The sequence below is a fragment of the Humulus lupulus genome, chromosome 9 (assembly GCF_963169125.1).
Source record: "Humulus lupulus chromosome 9, drHumLupu1.1, whole genome shotgun sequence".
Lineage (NCBI taxonomy): Eukaryota > Viridiplantae > Streptophyta > Magnoliopsida > Rosales > Cannabaceae > Humulus > Humulus lupulus.
Genome location: NC_084801.1, coordinates 176,419,421 through 176,441,749, shown reverse-complemented (window position 1 = coordinate 176,441,749; position 22,329 = coordinate 176,419,421). Strand labels below are relative to the sequence as shown.

Here is a 22,329-nt window from a genome sequence, read left to right as displayed (position 1 = left end):
TGGGAAGTGTAGAGAAGGGTAGAAGTCTGAAAAAGGAAGGAAAAGGAAGGGAAAAGAAAGGAGAGGAAACAGAGAGAATTCTTTAAGTCAGTTCAAGCTTTCTTCACCAATTTCTTGAGGATTTCTGGAGTAAAGCTCAGAGGGGAGCTGGGATAAGCTAAGCATCAAGGGGTCTAAGTTAAGTGTGGGAATTAGCAAAGGTTTAGCAAGGTTTCATCAGCACTTGAGGTAAGGTTCTGTAATTCTTCAACTGCTGGTTTAGTTTCTGAACTTTGATGTATAAGCTGAGTTTGATGGGGAACTCTGGGGAAATTCAGGGCAAAGATCAAAGGAAAGCAAGTCAAGAAGGTCTAGGGATAGCTTGTGGGCGAAATCCTATCAAAGGTATGAACTCTAAGCTCTAACTCTGATGTTCAGTTGGTTTCTATTGGGTTTTAGAGTTTAGAAGTGACTATGGTGAATTCTAAGTTTGTGATTGCATGTGCTTGGGTTTTAGATGTTTGGGGTGCTTGGGATGAGTGGAATGTGGTCATGAGGTTGTTTTTAAGTTTAGGTAAGAGTTGGAATAGGTTTGGTTGAGGTTGGTTCAAGAAAATCGCAGAAGAGAAATTTTGGTGCTGGGCTGTCTGTGACTAGCGCTACAGCGCTAGCCTTTGGGCGCTGTAGCGCTAGGCCATAATGCTGAGGGGAATTTGGCTTCTGTTTGTAGCGCTGTAGCGCTCTCCCAAGAGCGCTGTAGCGCTACCCTACTTCCTGAAGGGGATTTTAGGGTTGTTTGCAAGGGTTTTTGACCTAGGGTTTGGGGTTTGGTTCCACCACCTTGTTTGGTGGAACTAGGACTTCCCGGGGGCTCGGGATTGGCCCCGGGGCTAGGTTTTGAACTTGGGGATTGATAATGACCTTGGCTCACGATTGTGTTTAGGTGAGCGCTAGGGCTCGAGGGGGATTGTGCTCAAGGAGTCGAGGGATCAAAGCTATTGAATTGAGAGGTAAGAAAACTGCACCCGGTTAAATGCTTGTGATGGGACTAAGTGCTCCCGAGAGTTGTGTCGTGTCAATGTTGGTTTTACGCCATGGGACATGTAAGAGCGGCCTAAGAGTGTCGTACATGGTATTAGCGCACAGGGCGCGGATCGGCCACTGGTAGCCAAGGATAACAGGATAATGGAGGGAGCAGCCTGAGAGCGCTAGCCCTGGTTATCCTTTGTGAACTGTACATGTTATGAATTGATATGCCTAGTATGTGGAATACTTGATTGTACTGATTGATTATATGATTGAGGCTATGTAATGCAATATGAGATATTGACTTGCCTGCTAATTGCTTATGCTCTGTTGATGTTGTGTTTTCTTGCTGGGCCTTGGCTCACGGGTGCTACATGGTGCAGGTAAAGGCAAGGGCAAGTTGGACCAAGCCTGAGGTGGAGAGCTCCGAAGTGAAATGTACATAGCCAGTTGTTCGATCACCACGATCGAGGAGTGGACCAGGACAGGGATCTCCTAATTGCTTGTTTTGCCTTAGTATGGCTGGTTGTTGTATCCGAGTCTTATAACTTTTGTAGACAGTCCTTAAACTTGTATTTTTTTGGGATCCCGTGTAAACAAATAACGTTTCTTAATGAAAATGTGGCTTTTAAGACCAAAATGTTCTAAACCCTAGTTCCTTTACAGCTTCTGTAACACGATTTTGAATCAAATGACTTGGTTAGCAAGTCTGGCACTTTGTAAACACACAGTGTAACGGTCTTGGCTATCCAGGGCGTTACAAACGTTGTGCTTGAAGGCGCAGAAGCTTTGCATCTTTTGGATGAGGGGGGAGTTCAGAGGTGGACAAGTATCGAATGATTGGGTCCATCCAGCACTCAGCGACTGATGAGGTTGAGTAGACTTCCATAGCTTTGATTGATCGGCTTATAGATATGGAGGATTGGCGTGTACAGTCTCCTACAGAGGCTAATTTGGCAAGGGCGTCGGCCTTCTGATTTTGTTCCCTCGGTACTTGGACGAGTTCAAACTGGTGAAAATGTGATCGCAAGTCAGTTACCTTCTGTAGTAGGCTAGCCAGATGGGGTGCTTTGGTATCGAAATTCCCAGCCACTTGTTCTATCATAAGCTGTGAATCTCCTCTGACATTCAGGCGTTTAATGCCCATGTCTCGTGCTAGTTCTAAACCATAGATCAGAGCCTCATTTTTCGCTTCATTATTCGTCGTGGACTGTTCTAAACGAATGGCTTCCTCGATTTTGAGGCCTGAGGGAGCCTCTAGCACGACGCCAATACCGGCTCCTTGGGAATTGGATGCCCCATCCGTATGCATCGTCCACACCCATTCATCTTCTGATTATAACAATTCAGGCAGGGCGTCTGGGGTGAAGGATTGAATTTCGACCAGGAAGTCAGGAAGTACTTGTCCTTTTTTTGCTTTTCGTGGCAAGAATTTTATATCATACGTCCCTAGATCAATTTCCCATTTAGATAACCTTCCAGAGAGATCGGGTTTACTCAATACTTGTTTCAATGGATAGTCCATATATACAATGATGGTGTGACTTTCAAAATATTGTCGCATCTTCTTCTTTGTTGTGATGAGTGTGAGTGCCAATTTTTCCATCATACTGTAGCGAGTTTCAGCGTCCAGAAGCATCTTGCTGCAATAAAACGCTGGCCTCTAACAACTAGCCTCTTCCCGAAAGAGAACGGAACTCACAGCGAAGTGTGAGACAGACAGATACAAGAATAGATCTTCGTTGGCGATGGGGGAGCTCAATATAGGAGGGGAACTCAAATAAGCTTTCAACTCTTCCAATGCTCTACTTTGTTCTGCTCCCCAGGTGGTATTGGTGGATTTCTTTATGCATTGCAAGAAGGGCTGGAAACGGTCGGACATGCGCAATATGAACCAGCTTAATGCTACGATTTTGCTTGTCAGAGCCTGTATGTCTCGGATGGTTTTGGGTTCTTTGACTTCTGAGAGGGACGCAATCTGTGTTGGATTGGCCTCGATGCTCCTCTGACTGACCACGTACCTTAAGAACTGTCCAGAGGACACCCCAAAGGCGCATTTAGATGGGTTCAATTTCATTTTGTAATTGTCGAGAATGTTGAAGCACTCGGTCAAATCGCCTATATGTGAAGAGCTTTGTTTAGACTTGATGACCATATCGTCAATATAGACCTCCATGTTTCTTCCAAGCAATGAGGAAAAAAATTTGTGCATCAACCTTTGGTATGTTGCGCCTGCATTCTTTAGTCCGAAGGGCATAACTTTGTAGCAATATAATCCACCTTTGGTTATGAAAGCTGTGTGAATCCGATCTTCTGATTTCATTGGGATCTGATTGTATCCAGAGTAGGCGTCGAGGAAGCTCATTCTTTCATACCCTGCTGTGGCGTCTATCATCTGATCGATTTTCGGTAGAGGGTAGCTATCCTTTGGACATGCTTTATTTAGGTTGGTGTAATCTATGCATACTCTCTTTTTTCCATTCTTCTTCGGGACCACGACAGGGTTGGCAAGCCAACTGGGATATAGGCATTCTTCGATTTCCCCTGTGCTCAAGAGTCGTTGCACCTCCTCTTGGATGACCTGGTTTACTTCGGGAGCGAACCTCCTGTGCTTCTGCTTGACGGGTGGGAAGCTGTTTGATATATTAAGGCTGTGACTCATGATGGAGGAGTCTATTCTGGGTATGTCGTGTGGAGACCAGGCGAAAGTTCCCATTCTAGTCTTGAGAAATTGGACTAGGGTCTGTTTTTCGTTTTCAGAGAGCTTGGTACTTACTAGCACTATTTTAGATGGGTCAGTGTCGTCTAGACATATTTTCTCTAGGTCATCGAGTGTGACTTGGGGTTTTTCTTGGTCTTCTTCTAGATCGATTCCTTTGAGGCATGCTGGTAGGTCGTGCTGTAATTGCTATTTGTCAGGATTGTCATTATGGGAGGCAGTGCCAGAACTGTTTATTTCTTTCAAGGTAAGGAAACACTTTTTGGTCTGCTTCTGGCATCCCTTGATGTCGATGGTGTAGCTCCCGTTGGTCGAGAGGCATCGCATCACCTGATGCAAAGTCGAAACGACCCCTTGCATCCAATTTCTCCCCATGATGGCGTTGTAGCTTGTGATTGAATCTATAATGAGGAAATCTACTTGCAAGGTACGCTCCGCGGCCACCACGTTTAATCGCACGACGCCTTTCAGGTATACTCTCTGGCTGTTAAATCCCAAGATGGGGGTAGTAGAGGGTCGGATCTGATTCTCCTCTAGCCCCATCTTCTAGAAGGCTTCCCAGAAGAGGATATCAACCCCACTACCCCCGTCGACTAGAACTCTACCTAACTGGCAATGGTCGACCTGTAGCAAAATGATGAGATGATCATCATGGGGTAGGTGCACTCCTTGCAAGTCAACGTCAGTAAAGGCAATTGCAGAGGCTGGATAACTTCTGTCTTCTGAAGTGACAAGATTGACCGTGTGGCCTAACGATCTGTATCGCTTCACCTGCTCCTCCATCCTTTTATGTACTTTGGTGGCATGCTCTTGGTTTTCAGTGAGCTCTACGATCCCATGTATCATGGGGACTTGCTTAAGAGGCTCTTGTGGGCTTGCAGAGGCTGTGCGCACGGGGTCTGAAGCTTGCGGTACTGGGGCAGAAGCAGGATTATGCCGCGAGGTGACGGGTCTGCCTGACTCCTTAATGTATTGGGTAAGCCTCCCACTCCTCATGTGGGCTTGGATCTGATGGTTCAGGTTATGCCATTCAGCGATCGTATGACCGTGATCTTTATGGAAGAGGCAGTATCTGTTTTTATCCCTCCTGTCAGGAGGAGTGGTGATCTTATACGGCTCATGCCAGATAGGTCTTTCTTTATTTTCTTCGTAAATGACTTCTTGCGGGACAGTGTATTCAAAGGAAGGGTATCGTGGTGACTGTTGGTCCTGTCTTGGCCTCTTCCCTTCCTTTGCGTGATCTGTCCGATTCTGCTTCCTCTTGTCATCTCTAGCAGGTGGCGGAGGGTTATTTGCTGGTGGAGCGGAGATAAGTGCAGATTTCTTCTATGCACGCTCTCGAAACTTCAAGACCCTGAAGACGCCCTCGGCTCGAGTCTGAACCTCTGCCATGTCATAAGGTGGTGTCATGGTGAGATTTTCATGTAAGAGAGATCCCACCTGCAAGCTTTTGATGAATAGATTGGCTACGGTAATCGGGTCGATGTCATGGATTTGATGCACGAGGTCAATGAAACGCTGTAAATATGCCTTCGGATGTTCATTATCCCCTTGCTCAATCCGGTAGAGGTCAGCCATTGTTCTTGGTGCCTCACGGTTCGCGCTATATTGTTGTAGAAAAGTTCGTCGGAGGTCACTAAAACTGTTGACGGATCCGGGCTTTAACTGTAGAAACCACAACAAAGCTGGCCCGGAGAAGGTCGTTGAAAAGACCTTACATTGAATGGCTTTGTTGTTAGCCTCTAGCGCCATTTTCTGTTGAAATTGGAACAGGTGGTTTAACGGATCTCCCTTTCCATTAAACGCGGGCAGGGAAGGGATGACGAAAACTCTGGGCTTAGGCTCATTATGAATCCACTCTGAGAAAGGAGACTTCTCAGTGGTTCTTGACACTAGATCCATGTGCTCGGTTGCATAAATGGATCGCCCGTCTGATAACTTTTGCATCATTTCTCTCATCATCTCTTCTTTCCAACTGTCTAAGAACTGGATCGAGGGAGCACGGTCCTCAGAGGGTGAGTCATGCGTGGCTTGCTGTGTGATTTGTTGGTCTGACTTCGGCGGTTGGCTGAGCTGACCGGATGGGCTCTGCTTCTGTTCGCACATGTGTGTCACAGAGTGGGGCTCGTCGCTCTTCGGCCCCAAGACGAGGATGGGTTGGGGAGGGCGGTGGGAGACCCTGGGATCCTTCGCTACCGAGGTTCGTGTTTTGCTGAGGGGAACTGATGCGGCTGATTGGAACTTCGGGTCTACCAGAGTCGAGATTGTTGTTGGCTTGGGTGCTGCGTGTGGCGTCAACGGATCTGCGCAGCTCAGCGATCTCAGCTTCGAGCCTAGCCTGAGCTTCGGTCAACATTTTGATTGCTTCGTCGGATCTCTACTGGCTAGCTTCCAGCAGGCGACACATCCTGTCGATCTGGTCGCTCACGTCCGCTGGAGGGACGACCTGTGTGACTGGACCCGACACTCTGTTGCCTTTTGGCGGCATGGCTCCAAGGTTTGAGATGATCTTGGTTGCAAAAAAGAAGGTTCTTGATTTCTTGATTCGGCGATGTGGCTAAGGCCGAAATGTTTGTCGTTTCCCACAGACGGCGCCAATTGTTGAAGCAACAATTTGTCTTTCTATATCTGGAGGTATAATCCAACGGTGGATGATGCTTTGTCACTATTCCGGTGATGAAGTTTGCCTTTGACTCGTCTGGGTTACCTGCAAGAAAGACACTCTGATGCTTAAGTTAGTAAAAGTTCGATGCCTTTGTTTTTCTATGAATCTCGTATTTATAGGACAAAATATGTAAAGTGGTTAGTTAGTTCAAGCAAACTCTGGATTGGTGGAGAAAAGATAACCGAATTTTCCTCCAAAACATGCTAATTTTAAATTATGCGTTCAGAGGTCAGAGGCGCAGACCGCCTCTGACCCGTGGCTTCTGCCTTCGGAGCTTCTGCAGATCAAAACGATCTGTTTTGAATGTTCGGTAAATGAAGAAAGGATTTTGGGCCGAATATTGTGGGCCCAACAGATTCTTCCTACTTGCTACCCTTGTGATAGTGAAGAAGATGGATATACCAAGTGAATTTTGGATGTGTCACTCGATTAATATGTGCAATGGAATGAATAAATTGTTTTCAAAATCAACTTTGAATGACTCGTTGAGAGCCCTTGTTATCTTGTACTAGTAGATTAGTAGTAAAAGGCCTTTAAGTTGAAGCAACAACCATACCAAACTGGAAATTATGGTCGTTATATATCCATGTTCTTAATTTAATAGATAATAAGTTTATGTTATGTCATTTTGATTATATAAATTGGATGAACAATGAATTAGCTGATACCTTGCCTAAAGGTGCAAGAATTGATAATCTAGCTGATGTAAAAAAAAAAAAAAACTTGACTTATATATATATAGTAACTATATGATAAAAACTAATATTAAAAAAAAATAGAAATATAATAAAAGACAGAAAAACAAATCTTGTACTACTAATTTATGCTTGTACTACTAATTTTTGCTTGTCCAAAAATGTCATGCATTACGTAGAGAACAACGTCAAGTACATTTCTGTTTTTTTTTTCCCCTTTTTCTTCAACATAAATAATATATAACACTACCTACTTGGTAGTTGCTACTCTTGTTTGAATATTGAAAAAATGAGACCAATAAAAAACATAAAAAGAAAAGATATAGACTAAATGATGTTATAATAATAATAAAGTAAAGAAGAAGATAAGAAAAGGGTGACAACGATCATAATCAGGAGAATACCTCGGTAGTATTAGAAGAGTACCACCAAGTAATTTTTGGAGTTGCAATAGTAAAAGTCGCAATTTTTACTTTCAATAATTTGATTAACTAAAAACTCGCAAATAATAATAATAATAATAATAATAATATCATTTGAGATAAAAGAATACTTCCCTCTCGTTCATATAAAGTCTTTTCCATTTGTTTAAGTATGTCAATTTTAAAATCAAGTTTATATAGTAAAGTCTGACCATAAAAGTCTATATATAATAAAGAAAGTATATTAGGTGAAGATGACTTGGTCCTTCTAAAACATTTAAGCCTTGCAATGCAAGTAATGATTCGGTGAGAAAATGGTTTTGGTAACTGATAGTAGTAGTGTCTGGCGTATGACTTTGCATAAAACAGTATATAAAGAGGCCTAAAATTCCAACTAGAGATCCACAAGAGGCATTGATAGATTCAAAACACAAGTGTTTTTAGCTAGTAATAACATAAGATTATGGGTGAAGAAGTGAAGGTATATGGTCTTTGGGGAAGCCCTTTTAGTCGCAGAGTTGATATAGCACTGAAACTCAAAGGTGTTGAGTACAAATACTATGAAGAAGATTTGATTAACAAGAGTGCTTCACTTCTCAAATACAACCCAATTCACAAGAAGGTCCCTACCTTTGTCCACAATGAAAAACCCTTAGCCGAGTCACTTGTTATTCTTGAATACATCGATGATACTTGGAAAAGTCACCCTATTTTGCCCCAAGACCCCTACCAAAGAGCTTGTGTTCGTTTTTGGGCTCGCTTCATCGATGACAAGGTAAAAATAATTCTAAAATCCACATTAATTTTATTTAGACATTCTCATCATTTGAAGATAACAGTTTTGCCAATCATGGATTATTTGTATAAGTAATCATTTTTTTTATAAAAGTCATGATGTATCATTTAATCTCATTCATTTTCTGAGCTAGAACTTTCGTCGAACACTTTAAGCATGTATGGCAAGGTAACAATTTGATGGTGAATCTTATTTTCTTTAGGTCATTCCAACATTATGGAAAGCCCTCTGGGTCAAGGAGGAGCAGGAAAAGGCATTAGAAGAAGTGATTGGGTATCTAGAGTTTCTAGAGAAAGAGCTCAAAGACAAATACTTTGGGGGAGAAAGTATTGGGCTTTTGGACATAGTAGCAATTTTCATAGCCCATTGGGTACCAGTTTTTCAACAGCTTGTGGGAATAGAGATATTGACAGAGACCAAATTTCCCAAGCTTTGTAAATGGAGCCATGACTTTGTGACTCATGATGTTGTGATAAAAATTCTTCCTCCTAAAGAAGACATTATTGCTTTCTTTATCCCTCGTTTGGACACCATGAAAAAAACTGGTGGTTTAGTTACCACTATATATAAGAGTGTATAATTAATGTATTTAAAGAAAAAGTGTATTTTCACAAATTTACACTGAAATATTATTATATATTTTATAGATTATCCTATAATGTGTGTTTGAATAAAACTAAAGTATTCTCCTTCTTTCTGTCTCAAGAAGTGTTAAAATACAAGTCCCCAAATAGAGTTATACAAATAATTGCACCTAAAATCAGTTACAACAGACCAAGATTCAAGATCGTATCTACCAGCATTTACAGTTCAGAAATACTACAAGTCAACAAAATCTCTAACAAACTTTTAGTTACATTCTTGTCTTTTAGTTGTAAAATAAAAAAGGCTAATGTTCTTAGTATATAAGACTTATATGTATTAGAAAAAAGCCAGAGCTTAGAGAGAGAACTTTTGAGAGTCCTATAATATGAGAGAAAATAAGAGAGAAGTTGTGAGGAGGAGAGAAGTGCATCTGCTCGAGAGAGAAATTTAAGAGAATGAGATGATCAAGTGAAGGAGATTATCTTTCAAGGTGTGACAGGAATCTCTGATCTTTAAGGCTGTAATTGGATCTGATTGTATAGTGCATGAACAAGCCCTTTTGAACTTTGAGGCGAGCTCGAAGATGATTAGCCCCAATTTGGGGTGAACCTCTATAATTTTTGCGTGTCTAGTACCTCTTTCCCTTACTCTCTTAATTTCTGCTATTGATTTCCTTGTTTTTATTCATTGTTATGTGCTTGATAATGTGTTGTGATTGTTTGGTAGCCTTGGATTGAATTTCTTGGCAGAGCTCTCGAAGACCGTGTTCATCTCTGCAAGAAAAGTAAAGTAATAGGGTTAATCAATTAAAGTTGATTTATTGTATTTGATTGAATTAGTTCGTGGCAATTTGTTAGCTATACACGTATTGGTGTAAAGGTCAAGATTGACCTTGTGAATTAATGTGTTTAAGTTGAGTTAGTGTAGGGATAGGTTAGTAAAATCCCAACAGTGGTATCAAAACCAGGTTGAAAGCTGGAAGATTCAACTCAAATCTGGAAAACACATTGAAGAGAACAATCAGCAAGAATAGAGGAAGATTTCCCTCAAGAACTAGAAGCACATGAAGAATTCATGGATATACCTTTATTGGATATCCCTAGTGAAGAACTTCAAACTTTATCTGATCTATTTACTTTCATTCCTAACATGAGTAAGTTTAAAGTAGATATTAACAAACTTGATGGGACTCGTAATTACAATATTTGGAGGAAAAATATTAGAGCTTTGTTGGCTCAACATAAATTGTTAAGGGTTCTTAAAGAACCTATTGAATGGCCAGAAAATACTACAAAATTTCAACAAGAGGAACTGCTTGAACCGGCAACAGGAATCATCATATTCAATCTATCTGATTCAATAATCAGATTAGTGGATAAAGAAGAGACACCTGCCAAAATATGGAGAAAGCTTAAAGAACAATTCTAGCAAAAGTCTCTTACAAATAAAATATTCTTGAAAGAAAGAATATTTGGTTTCAAGAAGAATCATGCTAAAACACTTTAATATATTATAGATGAGTTCTTAAGAATGCATATAGAATTGGCTAATTCAGGAGAGAATGAGACATTAAGTGATGAAAACCAAACCATAATCATACTTAACTCACTGCCAGAATCTTATGGGGAAGTCAAGATTGCCATTAAGTATGGTAGAACTGAAATCACTATAGAAGAAGTCATTTCAACTTTAAGATTAAAGGATCTTGAGATGAAGAATAAAAAGCTAGGAAATGGAGAGCTGAATCTCAGCAGAGGAAGACCTACTCATAAAAAAACATGGCACAACAAAGGAAGAAGCAAGAGTCGAGGCCATTACAAAGGCAATCATTATGACAGAGGAAGATCTCAGTCAAAAAGGCCAAATGATCAAAAAGGTTGTTTATATTGTGGAAAACTTGGGCACTACAGAAGAGATTGTTATTTTTGGAAAATAGGAAAGAACAAGACAGATGGACAAGAAGCCTCAAGCAATTCAGATCACCAATCAAACAAACACAAGGGAGACTATCAAAATGCAAACCTAACTGATGGTAATGATAGTGGAGAAGTGTTTGTAGCTGCTACATTCTTTAAGGGTGACTGGATTCTAGACTCGGGATGTACATTTCATATAACTAATAATTGTGATTTGTTGTCTGATTTTAGGGAATCAAAGGGAGGCAAATTGATACTTGGAAATTATCAAAGTTGCGCAATAGAAGGTTGTGGAACAGTCAGCTTTAACATGTTTGATGGCATTACTAGAACCCTAACATGGGTAAAGTATGTGCCTAACCTATCCAGAAACTTAATTTCACTAAGTATTTTGGATGATTTGAATGTAGAAAGTAAGATAAAATGAGGGTAAATGAAGCTATGCAAAGGGTGTATGGTGATCATGAAAGGAACAAAGAAAGATGGCTTATACTACTTAATTGAAGAGCCAATAGCAAAATGTAACAACACAGTAGCTGCTGCCCCTAAAGATACAAAGGCAATCTTATGGCACATGAGGTTTGGACACATAAAAGAGAAAAGGCTTCAGATAATGAGTGATTAGAAATAATTTGGTAAGGATAAAATAAGCAAAGTTGATTTTTGTGAATATTGTGTTCTTGGCAAACACCATAGGCTTAAGTTTAAAACTAGACACATAATAGAATATATTCATTCAGATTTATGGGGTCCAGAAAAAGTAAGCACCCATGATGGGAATTTCTATTTTTTGTCTATAGTGGATGACTATTCTAGGAAGGTTTGGGTTTTCTTGCTTAAACATAAGAATGAGGCTTTCAAAAAAGTTATACAATGGAGACTTTGATAGAAAACCTAACTAATAAGAGGATAAAAACCCTTAGAACCGATAATGACCTAGAGTTTTGTAGTAATGAGTTTGACACGTACTGCAAAGATAATGGTATCCAAAGGCATAGAACCGTGAGATTGACACCCCAACAAAATGGGGTAGCCAAGAGAATGAATAGAACATTGTTGAATAAGGCAAGATGCAGGTTGTTTAATGCTGGATTAGCTCATGGGTTTTGGGGAGAGGTTGTACTAATAGCTGCCTATCTTATTAATAGGTGTCCCTCTAGTACTACTGAGTTTAAAACACCTGAGGAGAGGTGGACTGCTAAACCACCAGATCTGTCAAACTTGGGAGTCTTTGGTTGTGCAGCTTATGCACACCAAAGTGTGGGAAAACTAGAACCTAGAGCTTTAAAGTGTGTGTTTCTAGGTTATCCCGAAGGAGCCAAAGCTTATAGGTTATGGGTTAAAGAAAAAGGTGGTTTTAAGACTTTCATTAGAAGATATTTTTCCATGTCTCTCTTCTACTAATCAAAATGCAGGTGAGAAAGAAATTACTAACCCTGCCAGAAGCAATACTACCTGTTTACCCAAAAATGGCTGCTGATGACGTGGCAAGGATTTCTCACACGTGGTTGACACGTGGCAGAGTTGAAATATGGAGATGCTATTCGATTATCGACAAGCTACACATTGCTTCGTCAAACCTCACGATTAGATATGACTAGTCTGGTCGTATGATTTGGTTTATTTCCTTAAAAGATTGTAATCTTGTAATAACTACTTTGATTATTTCCTCTTTATTTCCTTGATACACGGATATTAATGATAGTTAAGGCCCATTGGCCCATATAACCCCCCTTGAGCCTATAAATATGGATGAAAGAGCTCAAGGAAGGGACTTTTGACCTTTTATTCTTTTTCCTGAATATTGAGAGAGAGAGCATATAGTGCGATTATCCATCGTCTTGTTGGAATTCTCCCAAGGTTTGTGAAACTCAAGAATCCTAGTTCTTTGATCATGGCATTGGGGTTCAATATTAATAATAGCACTAAGTGGACGTAGGTCATTACCATTAATTGGGGCCGAACCACTATAAATTGCTTGTGTCTATTCTTTACCATTATATTAAACTCTTGGTTATTATCTCATTTCTTGTCGTATTCTTGACTCTGTGTCGTTGGCCAAATTGAGGGTCAACATTCTGGTACTTTCATTGAGAGATTGATCAAGAAGCTGTAAGAAAATCTAATGGCAAAGACATCTAAGAAAGGTGGACCGGCCGCTGGCGCTGCATCATCTCAACCTCCTCCTCCAAATGTGGCGGAGAATGAACCACATTTAGAGTTTGAAGAGGAAGAGTTGGATACGGGAACACTGAGAGCAACACTAAGGGTATTGTAGGATGAGTTGGCCAATCTGAGGGCCAATTAGGAGAACGCAGCGAAGACAATGGCGCTACAACAAAGAGAAATTGAACGTCAGCGCCAGGAGCTGAGTGAGCGACAAGCAGACATGGACCGTCAGCAGAGGGATGCCATGGCCGCTCTCAAAGCAGCCATTCAATTGGCTCGAGGACAAGCTACGCCGGCCTCTCAGCCGAATTAGCCACCGAGCGCGCCACTGCAGCGAGCTTCCAATTCATGTCCTCCGCTGCAACCAGTAAACCCCCAAAGGCCGGAGCAGCCACCTGTGGCTCAAGATGATGTCCCAATTCGGAATCCTGAGCAGCAACCTCCATCTCAAGCTAGTCGAGGCAATCCCCAGCGCCAAAGACAGAATAGGGCCGGGCAACCACCCCACAGCCCTAGACGCCCAGGGGACGAAGAGAAAAATCCACCGAGCAGGAGACAGCGTCCTTCTGCCAACAGAAGGAACAATGAATCAGGCTCTGCAGTTAGGGGCCCCCCATGGAATAATAATGCACGGGGACCCAACGACCAACGCTGGCCTCCCCCTGACGCTCGGGAAATTCTAGCCCAAGGAGGAAATAACATGAACAACCAGCCACATCGTAGTCGACCCCAGTTTTGAGATGACTACGATTATAATGAAGCTGATTCTGGCATAGGGAATGCTGGTCGGGGGAATGAGGAAAGAGGTGGAGGCAGAAGCCCCCCACCTAGAGAGAATAGGCCAGCTATCCATAATGCTGGGGGGCAACCCAGGCAGCATAACGTCTTTGATCAGCTAGGGGTTAGCAAGCAGAGATGCAGGGATGATGATTTAAGAGACGTACTCAACTACCGTCGTGAGAGGCACGATGAGTACACTCCCCCGGCATCGGTCACCCCAGCGATCCCGGAAGTGGTTCAAGCTCAGATTGATGCTCTGAACCAGGCAGTACAACAGCTGGTCGGGGGACGAACATCCCACATAGAGTACAATCGGAGGAGGGGCACTCCGTTTGTGCAAAGGATTGTTGTGGCTGAAACCCCCAGTATATTTAAGATACCGACATTGCCAAACTTTGATGGGTATGGAGAACCAGTATCTCACGTCAACAAATTTGAGATACAAATGGATATACAGAAAGTGTCAGAAGATGCACGCTGCAGGATCTTCCCCGCGACACTATCTAACACTGCCTAGGAGTGGTTCTCTAAGTTCTCTCCTACTAGTATAGTATCATAGGAGATGTTTGTGAAGAAATTTTACGGACAATTCTATGCGGGTTGCATACTCCCCACAGAGGCCAACCAGCTGGTCAAGATACGCCAGAAGGAGGGAGAGCCTTTGAAGGAGTATGTCCAGCGCTTTATGCGAGCAGTGGCTGGAGCCAAGAAAGTGGGTGACGAAGGCAAGATGATGGCCCTAACTGGTGGGATTAGGCGCCACTCCCCCCTCTGGAGTAGCCTAAGAAAGAATGGGGTAAGAAGTACCCAGGAGTTTTTGGATCGAGCTTATCGATATATCAAGCTCGAGGATGTGATTACCAATGAGGGGAAATCACCAACGAAGGACAAGGGGACAAAGGAAGAACCCACCAAGGCCGCCAATGAGTTAGAGAAACTCAATGGCAACGGCAAGGGCAACGGGAATGGCAATCGTAGGAATGGTGGGAGATGGACGAACAATGAGCTGTCGACCTCTGACAATAAGCGTCCCAAAGGCAATTGATATGAGCTGAGATTCACCAACTACACGGCCCTTGTCGAAAGTTGAGCAGAAGTCTACCAGGCGACCAGCTCTAACGTGCCTTATAAGCGACCCGCGCCTATAAGGAAGGATATCTCTAAGAGAGATACGACGAAATTCTGTCATTTTCACAACGACTACGGGCACGACACTAACGAATGCAACTAGTTGAAAGACGAAATTGAGTTCCTGATTAGGCAGAGACATCTAAGGATATATGTGCGAGCCATAAGAGGGTCTCAGCGATAGGCTCAAAGTGGCACCGAGGAGGCGCCTGCATACCAGCACTCGCCACCTTTATAGCCAGCTCCTGTGGCAGGCACTTTATTCACCATCTACGGCGACCGACACCTTGCAGAGGTCAGTGGGAAGGCAAGGGAACGATACGCTCGAACCCTACGCCACGACTAGGACATTGAGATGATGAGTGTGGAGGATTGAGCACCAAAGAAGGCTCAAACAGAGGAGGAATTAATAACCTTCTCTGAAGACGATGCCCAGCACGTACGATTCCCACACTCCGATCAGCTGGTCGTGGACGTGCAAATTGCCAACATGATGGTGAAGAGGGTGTTGGTTGACACAGGAAGCTCGGTCAACATCCTATACAAGTCTTCACTGGAGAGAATGAAACTGTCCGTTAAGGACCTTGAGCCATGCAACCAAACCATCTATGGTTTTCCGGCGAAGGGCTCATCCCAACTAGGTCGATTAGGCTTCCATTTATCGCAGGAACTGCGCCTGCTAACAGGACGTTACTCACTACTTTCATAGTAGTTGATTGTCCTTCAGCATATAATGTTGTAATTGGGAGGCTAATTCTGGTCGACCTGCGAGCCGTCACTTCAATATGGAACCTTGCCATGAAATTCCCAACAGAAGCAGGGGTAGGATGCGTGTTGGGAAATCAGCGGGAAGCAAGGGAGTACTATAACACCTTGATAACTAAGGCAAAGAAAGGTGTATCGAGGGAGGTTCCCAGAAAAGAGTTGCAAATGGAAATTGATGTACAACCCCAATCAGGTGATAATGTCACCAAATATGGCGTTGCCCAAAGTGAGGACAGAGACTTAGATCCTCGCTTTGGGGATTTTGAGGAAGAGATAGGACCCATTGAGGACCTTGAAAAGGTCAAACTCGATGAAGAAAATCCGACTAGGGTTGTGAAAGTCGGTAAAAACTTAGAGACAACAACAAAACAAGCACTGGTGGAATTTTTGAAGGAAAACCAGGAGGTCTTTGCCTGGTCGCATAAAGACATGGTTGGAATAGACCCTACAGTCATTAGCCATGTCCTTAATATAGACAAAAGTTTTCCACCGGTACAACAAAAAAGGAGGCTGCTCGACAAAGATAGATCAAAGGTCTTGAAAGAAGAAGTCGAGAAGCTTAAGGAGAAAGGATTCATCAAGGTAGCATTTTATCCATCATGGGTCTCTAATCTCGTGCTAGTTCCCAAGCCAAATGGCAAATGGCGAACATGCGTGGATTTCACAGACCTTAATAAAGCCTGCTCTAAGGATTGTTTCCCACTCCCCAGGATCAACTAAGTGGTCGATGCCACTGCAAGGCACGAGATTCTCTCATTCATGGATGCATACTCCGAGTATAATCAAATTAGTATGCATCCTCCTAATGAGGATCACACTAGCTTTCAGACTGACACAGGGCTTTACTATTACAAAGTAATGCCCTTCGGTTTGAAAAACGTTGGTGCGACTTACCAGTGACTGGTCAACCACATGTTTAGGGGGCTAATCGGCACAAACATGGAGGTCTATGTCGACGACATGCTAGTTAAGTTGAAGAAGGAAGAAGGGAATATAGAGGATTTGGAAGAGTGCTTCAACGTCTTGAACAAATATCAGATGGAGTTGAATCCCCTCAAGTGCTTCTTCGGGGTAGGATCAGGGAAGTTCTTGGGATTAATAGGAATTGAGGCCAATCCCGAGAAGATCAAAGCCCTGGTCGATATGAAATTGCCAGCAAAGATCAAGGATGTGCAAAGTTTGACCGGAAGAATTACTACTCTGAGTAGATTTATTTCCAAATCAACGGACAAGTTTGTCCCATTTTTTAATCTACTTAGAGGCAACAAGAAATTCGAATGGACGGAGGAGTGCGAGCACGCTTTCCAAGCATTGAAGACTCACATGGCGCAACCACCCATTCTATCGAAGTCGGTCGAAAAGGAAACTTTGTTCGTCTACTTGGCGATCACAGAATACGCTGCTAGTGCTGTCTTAGTAAGAGAAGAAGAAGGCATGCAGAAAGCTGTTTATTATGTAAGAAAACGGCTAATTGGAGCAGAGCTGCGGTATCCACCTATTGAAAAGTTAGCCTATTGCTTAATTTTAGCCTCTAGGAAGTTGCAGCCTTACTTTCAAGCTCACCCAATCACGGTTCTGACCGACCAGCCTCTACAGCAAGTTCTTCAAAAGCCAGAAGTCGCAGGAAGATTATTATAATGGGCGGTCGAACTTGGGCAGTTCGATATCTCTTACTTTCCACGAGCAGCAATAAAAGGGCAAGCCCTAGCTGACTTCATCGCAGAGTTCATTGGGCTCCCAGATAACGAGCAGTCAGAAACACCTGAAGAGTCTGAGCCTCAAAATCGAGCTCCCTCGTGGAATTTATTTACAGATGGTTCTTCTAACGAGTGCCACGCAGGAGCAGGAGTGATTTTGATAATGCCTGAAGGGCATCGATTTCACTGCGCAATCAGGTTTGACTTTACTGTTGCTAACAACGAAGCTCAGTATGAAGCATTGCTTGCTGGGTTACGATTTGCCAGGGAAATGAACATAAAGGCACTTGACATCTACAGTGACTCTCAGCTGGTAGTAAATCAGATCATGGGAGAATATCGGGCCCGAGGTTTAAAGATGGTTGCTTACTTAAACAAAACAAAGGATCTATTAGCACAGTTTGACAAGTGCACCCTTCAGCGAGTATCTCGCGACCAAAATTCAAATGTTGATGCTTTGGCCAAAGTAGCAAGTGCAAAGGATGTTGATACTCTAAACATAGTGCCAGTTGAACGGCAGTCTATGCCAAGCATCCAAACAGAGAAGACTAATTTGGTGATCCAGATGGCGGATACATGGATGGCATCGTACATAGAGTATCTGACACAGGGCGTGTTACCAACGGACAAAAACAAAGTCAGGACCCTTCAACGGCAGGCTGCTAGGTATATCCTGGTCGATGGAATCTTGTACCGAAATAGATACTCAATGTCACTCCTCAGATGTATTTCGAAAATGAAGGCCAGAGAATTGATGAAAGAGGTACACGAAGGCTTTTGTGGGGACCACGCTGGGGGGCAAAGCTTATCAAAAATATCCTGAGGCAAGGGTACTTCTGGCCAACAATGAATGAAGACTCGATGGAATTTGTGCGGAGGTGCGACAAGTGCCAAAGGTTCTCCAAAATCCTCCCTAATGAGCTGAAAAAGATGCAAAGTCTATGGCCGTTTGCAATCTGGGGTATAGACTTGATTGGATCTCTACCCACAGGAAAGGGCGGCATCAAGTATGCTGTGGTTGCTATCGATTACTTCACTAAATGGGCCGAAATCGAGCCACTCGCAACCATAACGACCAAGAAAGTGCTGGATTTTGTGATAAAAAACATCATATGTTGCTATGGATTGCCGAGGAAAATCGTCTCAGATAACGGCACGCAGTTTGATAGTGATCTATTCACGAATTTTTGCAAACGACATGGAATTATCAAGAGCTTTTCCTCAGTCGCACATCCCCAAGCAAATGGATAAGTTGAAGCAATCAATAAAACGCTAAAGGATACTCTGAAGAAAATAGTTGAAGAAGCTAAGGGGGCATGTCCAGAACAATTTCCTGAAGTCCTTTGGCCGTACAGAACTTCCCACCGAACAGCAAAAGGCAATACCCCATTTTCCTTGGCTTATGGGTATCAGGCTATGTTGCCTATTGAGCTAGATTTTCCTTCGCATCGCAGAATAACGTACGATCAAGGCTCTAATAGCCAACTATTGATGGAATCCCTGGACTTAATCGATGAGAAGCGTGAGTAAGCCCAACTTCGAGTAGCTGCTTACCAGCAAAAAGTCGCACAGTATTTCAATTCTAAAATGCGTGACAGGAAATTCAATGTCGGAGATCTAGTACTGTGAAGATTTTTCTTAAACACCCGCGACCAGGCTACTGGAGTACTTGGACCTGATTGGGAAGGACTGTACCAGATTGAAGAAATCCTCCATCCATGCACCTACAAACTTGCTCGCTTAAATGGAGATCTCATTCCTCGCTATTGGAATGGAGAACACCTGCGCAAGTACTATCAATAAACAATTCTTCTTAAAGAATTGGCTTGTATTAATTTTATTTTTTACAAGTTGTGAAAAAGGGCTGGTCATTTTATGTGACTAATCGCTTATAAGTGTAAGATTTTATTGATCACTCGTTCAGACACGTTTTGTCCATTTGTTACGAGAAATATAAGAGAATGTGCGCAGCTAGTCATTCTTGCCAATTATTGTATTTATTACAAGTATTTGCTCATTACGTGTGCTGTTTTGCTATATTATCGTTTAAATTCCTTTGATCCGAACAGTATTGTTCAAACAGGTTATGGTCAAGGCAAGTGACCAAGGACCTAAAGCTCCTTAATCACTTGGGGGCATATAAGGCAAAGCATATCGAAAGGTATGTAAACACATGAGCAAAATAAGGGAAAGCATGCAAAGGTACTTAGAGTATTTTTCAAAATTTTGTATTTTGTTAAATCAAACCAAAGTACTATGCTAGGTTCGGTCATATGAACAGATGTTATGATAAAATGCAAATATTATAATATCTAGAGGAATTCCTTTACGTCGTGAGCAGTCGCTGCTCGGATGTAATTGTTTGTTAAAAGTAAAAGCTTCCCATGCAGCAATCAAATTTTAGAATTAAAAAAGTAATTGTCTTTACATCACGACCCGTAGGTCGTGTAGTCAAAAGATTGAAAGAAAAAAAGAAAAAGACTACGAGGTTGGAGGGTCATGAGGAGCGTCTTGGTCGACAGCAGCGCCAGCTTCATTGTCTGCGCCATCTATCCCTGTTGCCAGGGAAATCTCTGGGGAAGAAGGAATTCTAGCTCTTTCTTCTTCCTCCAGGCGAATGGCGCACTGAGACATTAGAGTCCGTCTCAAGCGCTCAGACAGGTAGCTGAAGTTGGCCTTCCAGTTACGCTTCAAAAACTCGTAGAAGCAAATGTGGGTGGCTTCCTTGTACTTCTCCAAGTTTTTGGCTTTAGTTTCCTCGAGCTCCTTCACGCGTCTTTCCAACTCCTCTGTCTCCTGTTTGCTCGCAATCAGATCGAGCTCAAGTTGTTCGGATTATTGGTAATTGAGCTTGGCACTCTCCTTGAATTTTTCTTTATCTTCATTAGATTTTTTTTTTTTTTTTGCAAATATAGAGACTCAAACATATATAGAGTCTAATCAAATATAACTAGAGACTCAAAATAAGTATTTTTAGGTAGTAACAAATTAGGATTATGGGAGAAGAAGTGAAGCTTTATGGTGTTAGAGGAAGCCCTTTTAGTTGCAGACTAAGCATAGCTGTGAAACTTAAAGGTGTTGAATATAAATACTATGAAGAAGATTTGAGCAACAAGAGTGATTCACTTCTCAAATACAACCCAATTCACAAGAAGGTCCCTGCCTTTGTTCACAATGAAAAACCCTTAGCTGAGTCACTTGTCATCCTTGAATACATCGATGAGACATGGAAGGCTAATCCCATCTTCCCTCAAGACCCCTACGAAAGAGCTCAAGCCCGTTTTTTGGCTCGTTTCATTGATGAGAAGGTAACATTTCTTTCAAAATAATCCCTCTATTTTTGAGCTAGAACTTATTCGAGTATTGTTTGTAAAGTAATGATGTTGATGGTAAATATGATTTTCTCATTATCTTAGTTTTTTTTTTCCAATCATCACAAATTTGTAAGATAAATCTACTTTGGATGATTCTCGTGTGTGTCTAGAACTTTCATCGAACACCTTTTGTGCATATTTCAATGTCATAATTGGGTGGTGAATATGATTTTCTCAGCTCATGCCAACGTTGAGGGAAGCCTGGATCAATGAATATAAGAAAAAGGAAGCAGAAGAAGCAAATGGGTATTTAGAATTTCTAGAGAAAGAGCTCAAAGGAAAGTACTTTGGAGGAGAAATCATTGGAGCAGCGGACATAGCAGGAAATACTTTAGCACTATGGTTACCAATTTATGAAGAGCTCAAGGGAGTAGAGATATTGACGGAGGCTAAGAGCTTGTTTGGCATTGTTTTCTATTTTTTGTTTTCAAAGTTGTGTTCTCAGAAATGAGAACAGAAAACTGTTTTTGTAGTTTTCAAAAAACAAGAAGTGTTTGGTTAATGTTTTCTAAGAACAATTTTTTAGTTTTATTTTTTTCAAATCTTAAATAAAATATTAACAAATATATTTATAAAGAGAAAAATATTTTAAAAGTTTGTAATAAATAATGAGATAAAATAATTTGAAAAAAAATGATGAAAAATAAGAAGTAAGAAAGTAAGGAGAGAAAATTTGAAGAAATAGAAATTAAGAAGAGAGAAATTGATCCAAGAAAAAATGAGAGAGAATGTAATAAGAAAGAAAGTGAAGAGAGAGAAGTGAGTAGAGAAAAAGTGATGAGAGAAGAAATGACGAGAGAGAAAAAATAATGAGAGAGAAAATGAAGATATATTAAGTGATGAGAGAGAAAGTGATGTGAGAGAAACTGAAGAGAGAGAAACTAATGAGAGGGAAAATTATGTGACAATAAATGATGTTAGATAATAATAAATAAATAAATGATCTGAGAAAAAAAAAGATAGACAAAAAAAATTTGAGAACAACATAAAACAATTTTTTGTTGTTCTCAAAATTTTCTATTTTTTGTAACTTTGTTTTTAAAAATTGTTTTCTGAAAACAACGTCAAACACCCTAACTTGTTTTCAAAAAATAGTTTTTAGCTTTTAAAAACAAAAAATAATTTTTTAGTTAAGGTACCAAACACCCTCTAAGTTTCCCAAGCTCTGTAAATGGAGCCATGATTTTGCTACTCATCCTGTGGTCAAGGAAGTATCTCCCTCTAAAGAAGAACTCATTGCAATCTTCAAGCCTCGTTTTAACATCACCAAGTGAAAATGATTTAGTTTGGTTATAACATAATAAATAATGAATAAATTTTGTTAGAATAATATATATTGATGTTATTGTAGATTTTATATTTATAATTTTGATGAAACGAACTAAAAAATTTCTAGTTTTTTTATGATTAAACAGTCAATGTATTCCAAATTTCTACTTTTGATAAGATAAATAAAATTTTCAATTATCAATAGGATGATTATTAGTCTAAATATGAAATTGTTGAAAGATAATTTTTTTAAAATAACAGTAAATAAAACGTTTTTTTTTTTTTTTTTTTTTTGGGTTTTATTAAGATACACTCTCCATCTTTACATTTTGTAACACTATTAG

The 22,329-nt window shown here is 41.3% G+C and overlaps 2 protein-coding genes across 2 annotated transcripts; both read left to right on the top strand.

The window, feature by feature from the left end:
• The first annotated feature begins 7,850 nt into the window (after positions 1-7,850).
• Positions 7,851-8,953, top strand: LOC133801265 (probable glutathione S-transferase). The gene is made up of 2 exons (XM_062239440.1): positions 7,851-8,281; positions 8,505-8,953. The coding sequence occupies exons 1-2, from the start codon at positions 7,970-7,972 to the stop codon at positions 8,880-8,882; spliced, it is 690 nt and encodes a 229-aa protein (XP_062095424.1). The 5' UTR covers positions 7,851-7,969; the 3' UTR covers positions 8,883-8,953.
• An 11,298-nt stretch (positions 8,954-20,251) lies between these two features.
• Positions 20,252-21,990, top strand: LOC133800352 (probable glutathione S-transferase). Its single transcript, XM_062238311.1, has 3 exons — positions 20,252-20,650; positions 20,895-21,125; positions 21,847-21,990. Exons 1-3 carry the CDS (start codon positions 20,339-20,341, stop codon positions 21,988-21,990), a joined length of 687 nt encoding a protein of 228 aa, XP_062094295.1. The 5' UTR covers positions 20,252-20,338.
• Positions 21,991-22,329: the final 339 nt, after the last annotated feature.

Bases quoted from the DNA above. Each gene is read 5' to 3' on its own strand.
- LOC133801265 (XM_062239440.1), top strand. From the start codon at position 7,970: ATGGGTGAAGAAGTGAAGGTATATGGTCTTTGGGGAAGCCCTTTTAGT. The intron at 8,282-8,504 runs GTAAAAATAATT...TATTTTCTTTAG, and splicing joins CTCGCTTCATCGATGACAAG to GTCATTCCAACATTATGGAA.
- LOC133800352 (XM_062238311.1), top strand. From the start codon at position 20,339: ATGGGAGAAGAAGTGAAGCTTTATGGTGTTAGAGGAAGCCCTTTTAGT. The intron at 20,651-20,894 runs GTAACATTTCTT...TGATTTTCTCAG, and splicing joins CTCGTTTCATTGATGAGAAG to CTCATGCCAACGTTGAGGGA. The intron at 21,126-21,846 runs GTTTTCTATTTT...ATAATTTTTTAG, and splicing joins CTAAGAGCTTGTTTGGCATT to TTAAGGTACCAAACACCCTC.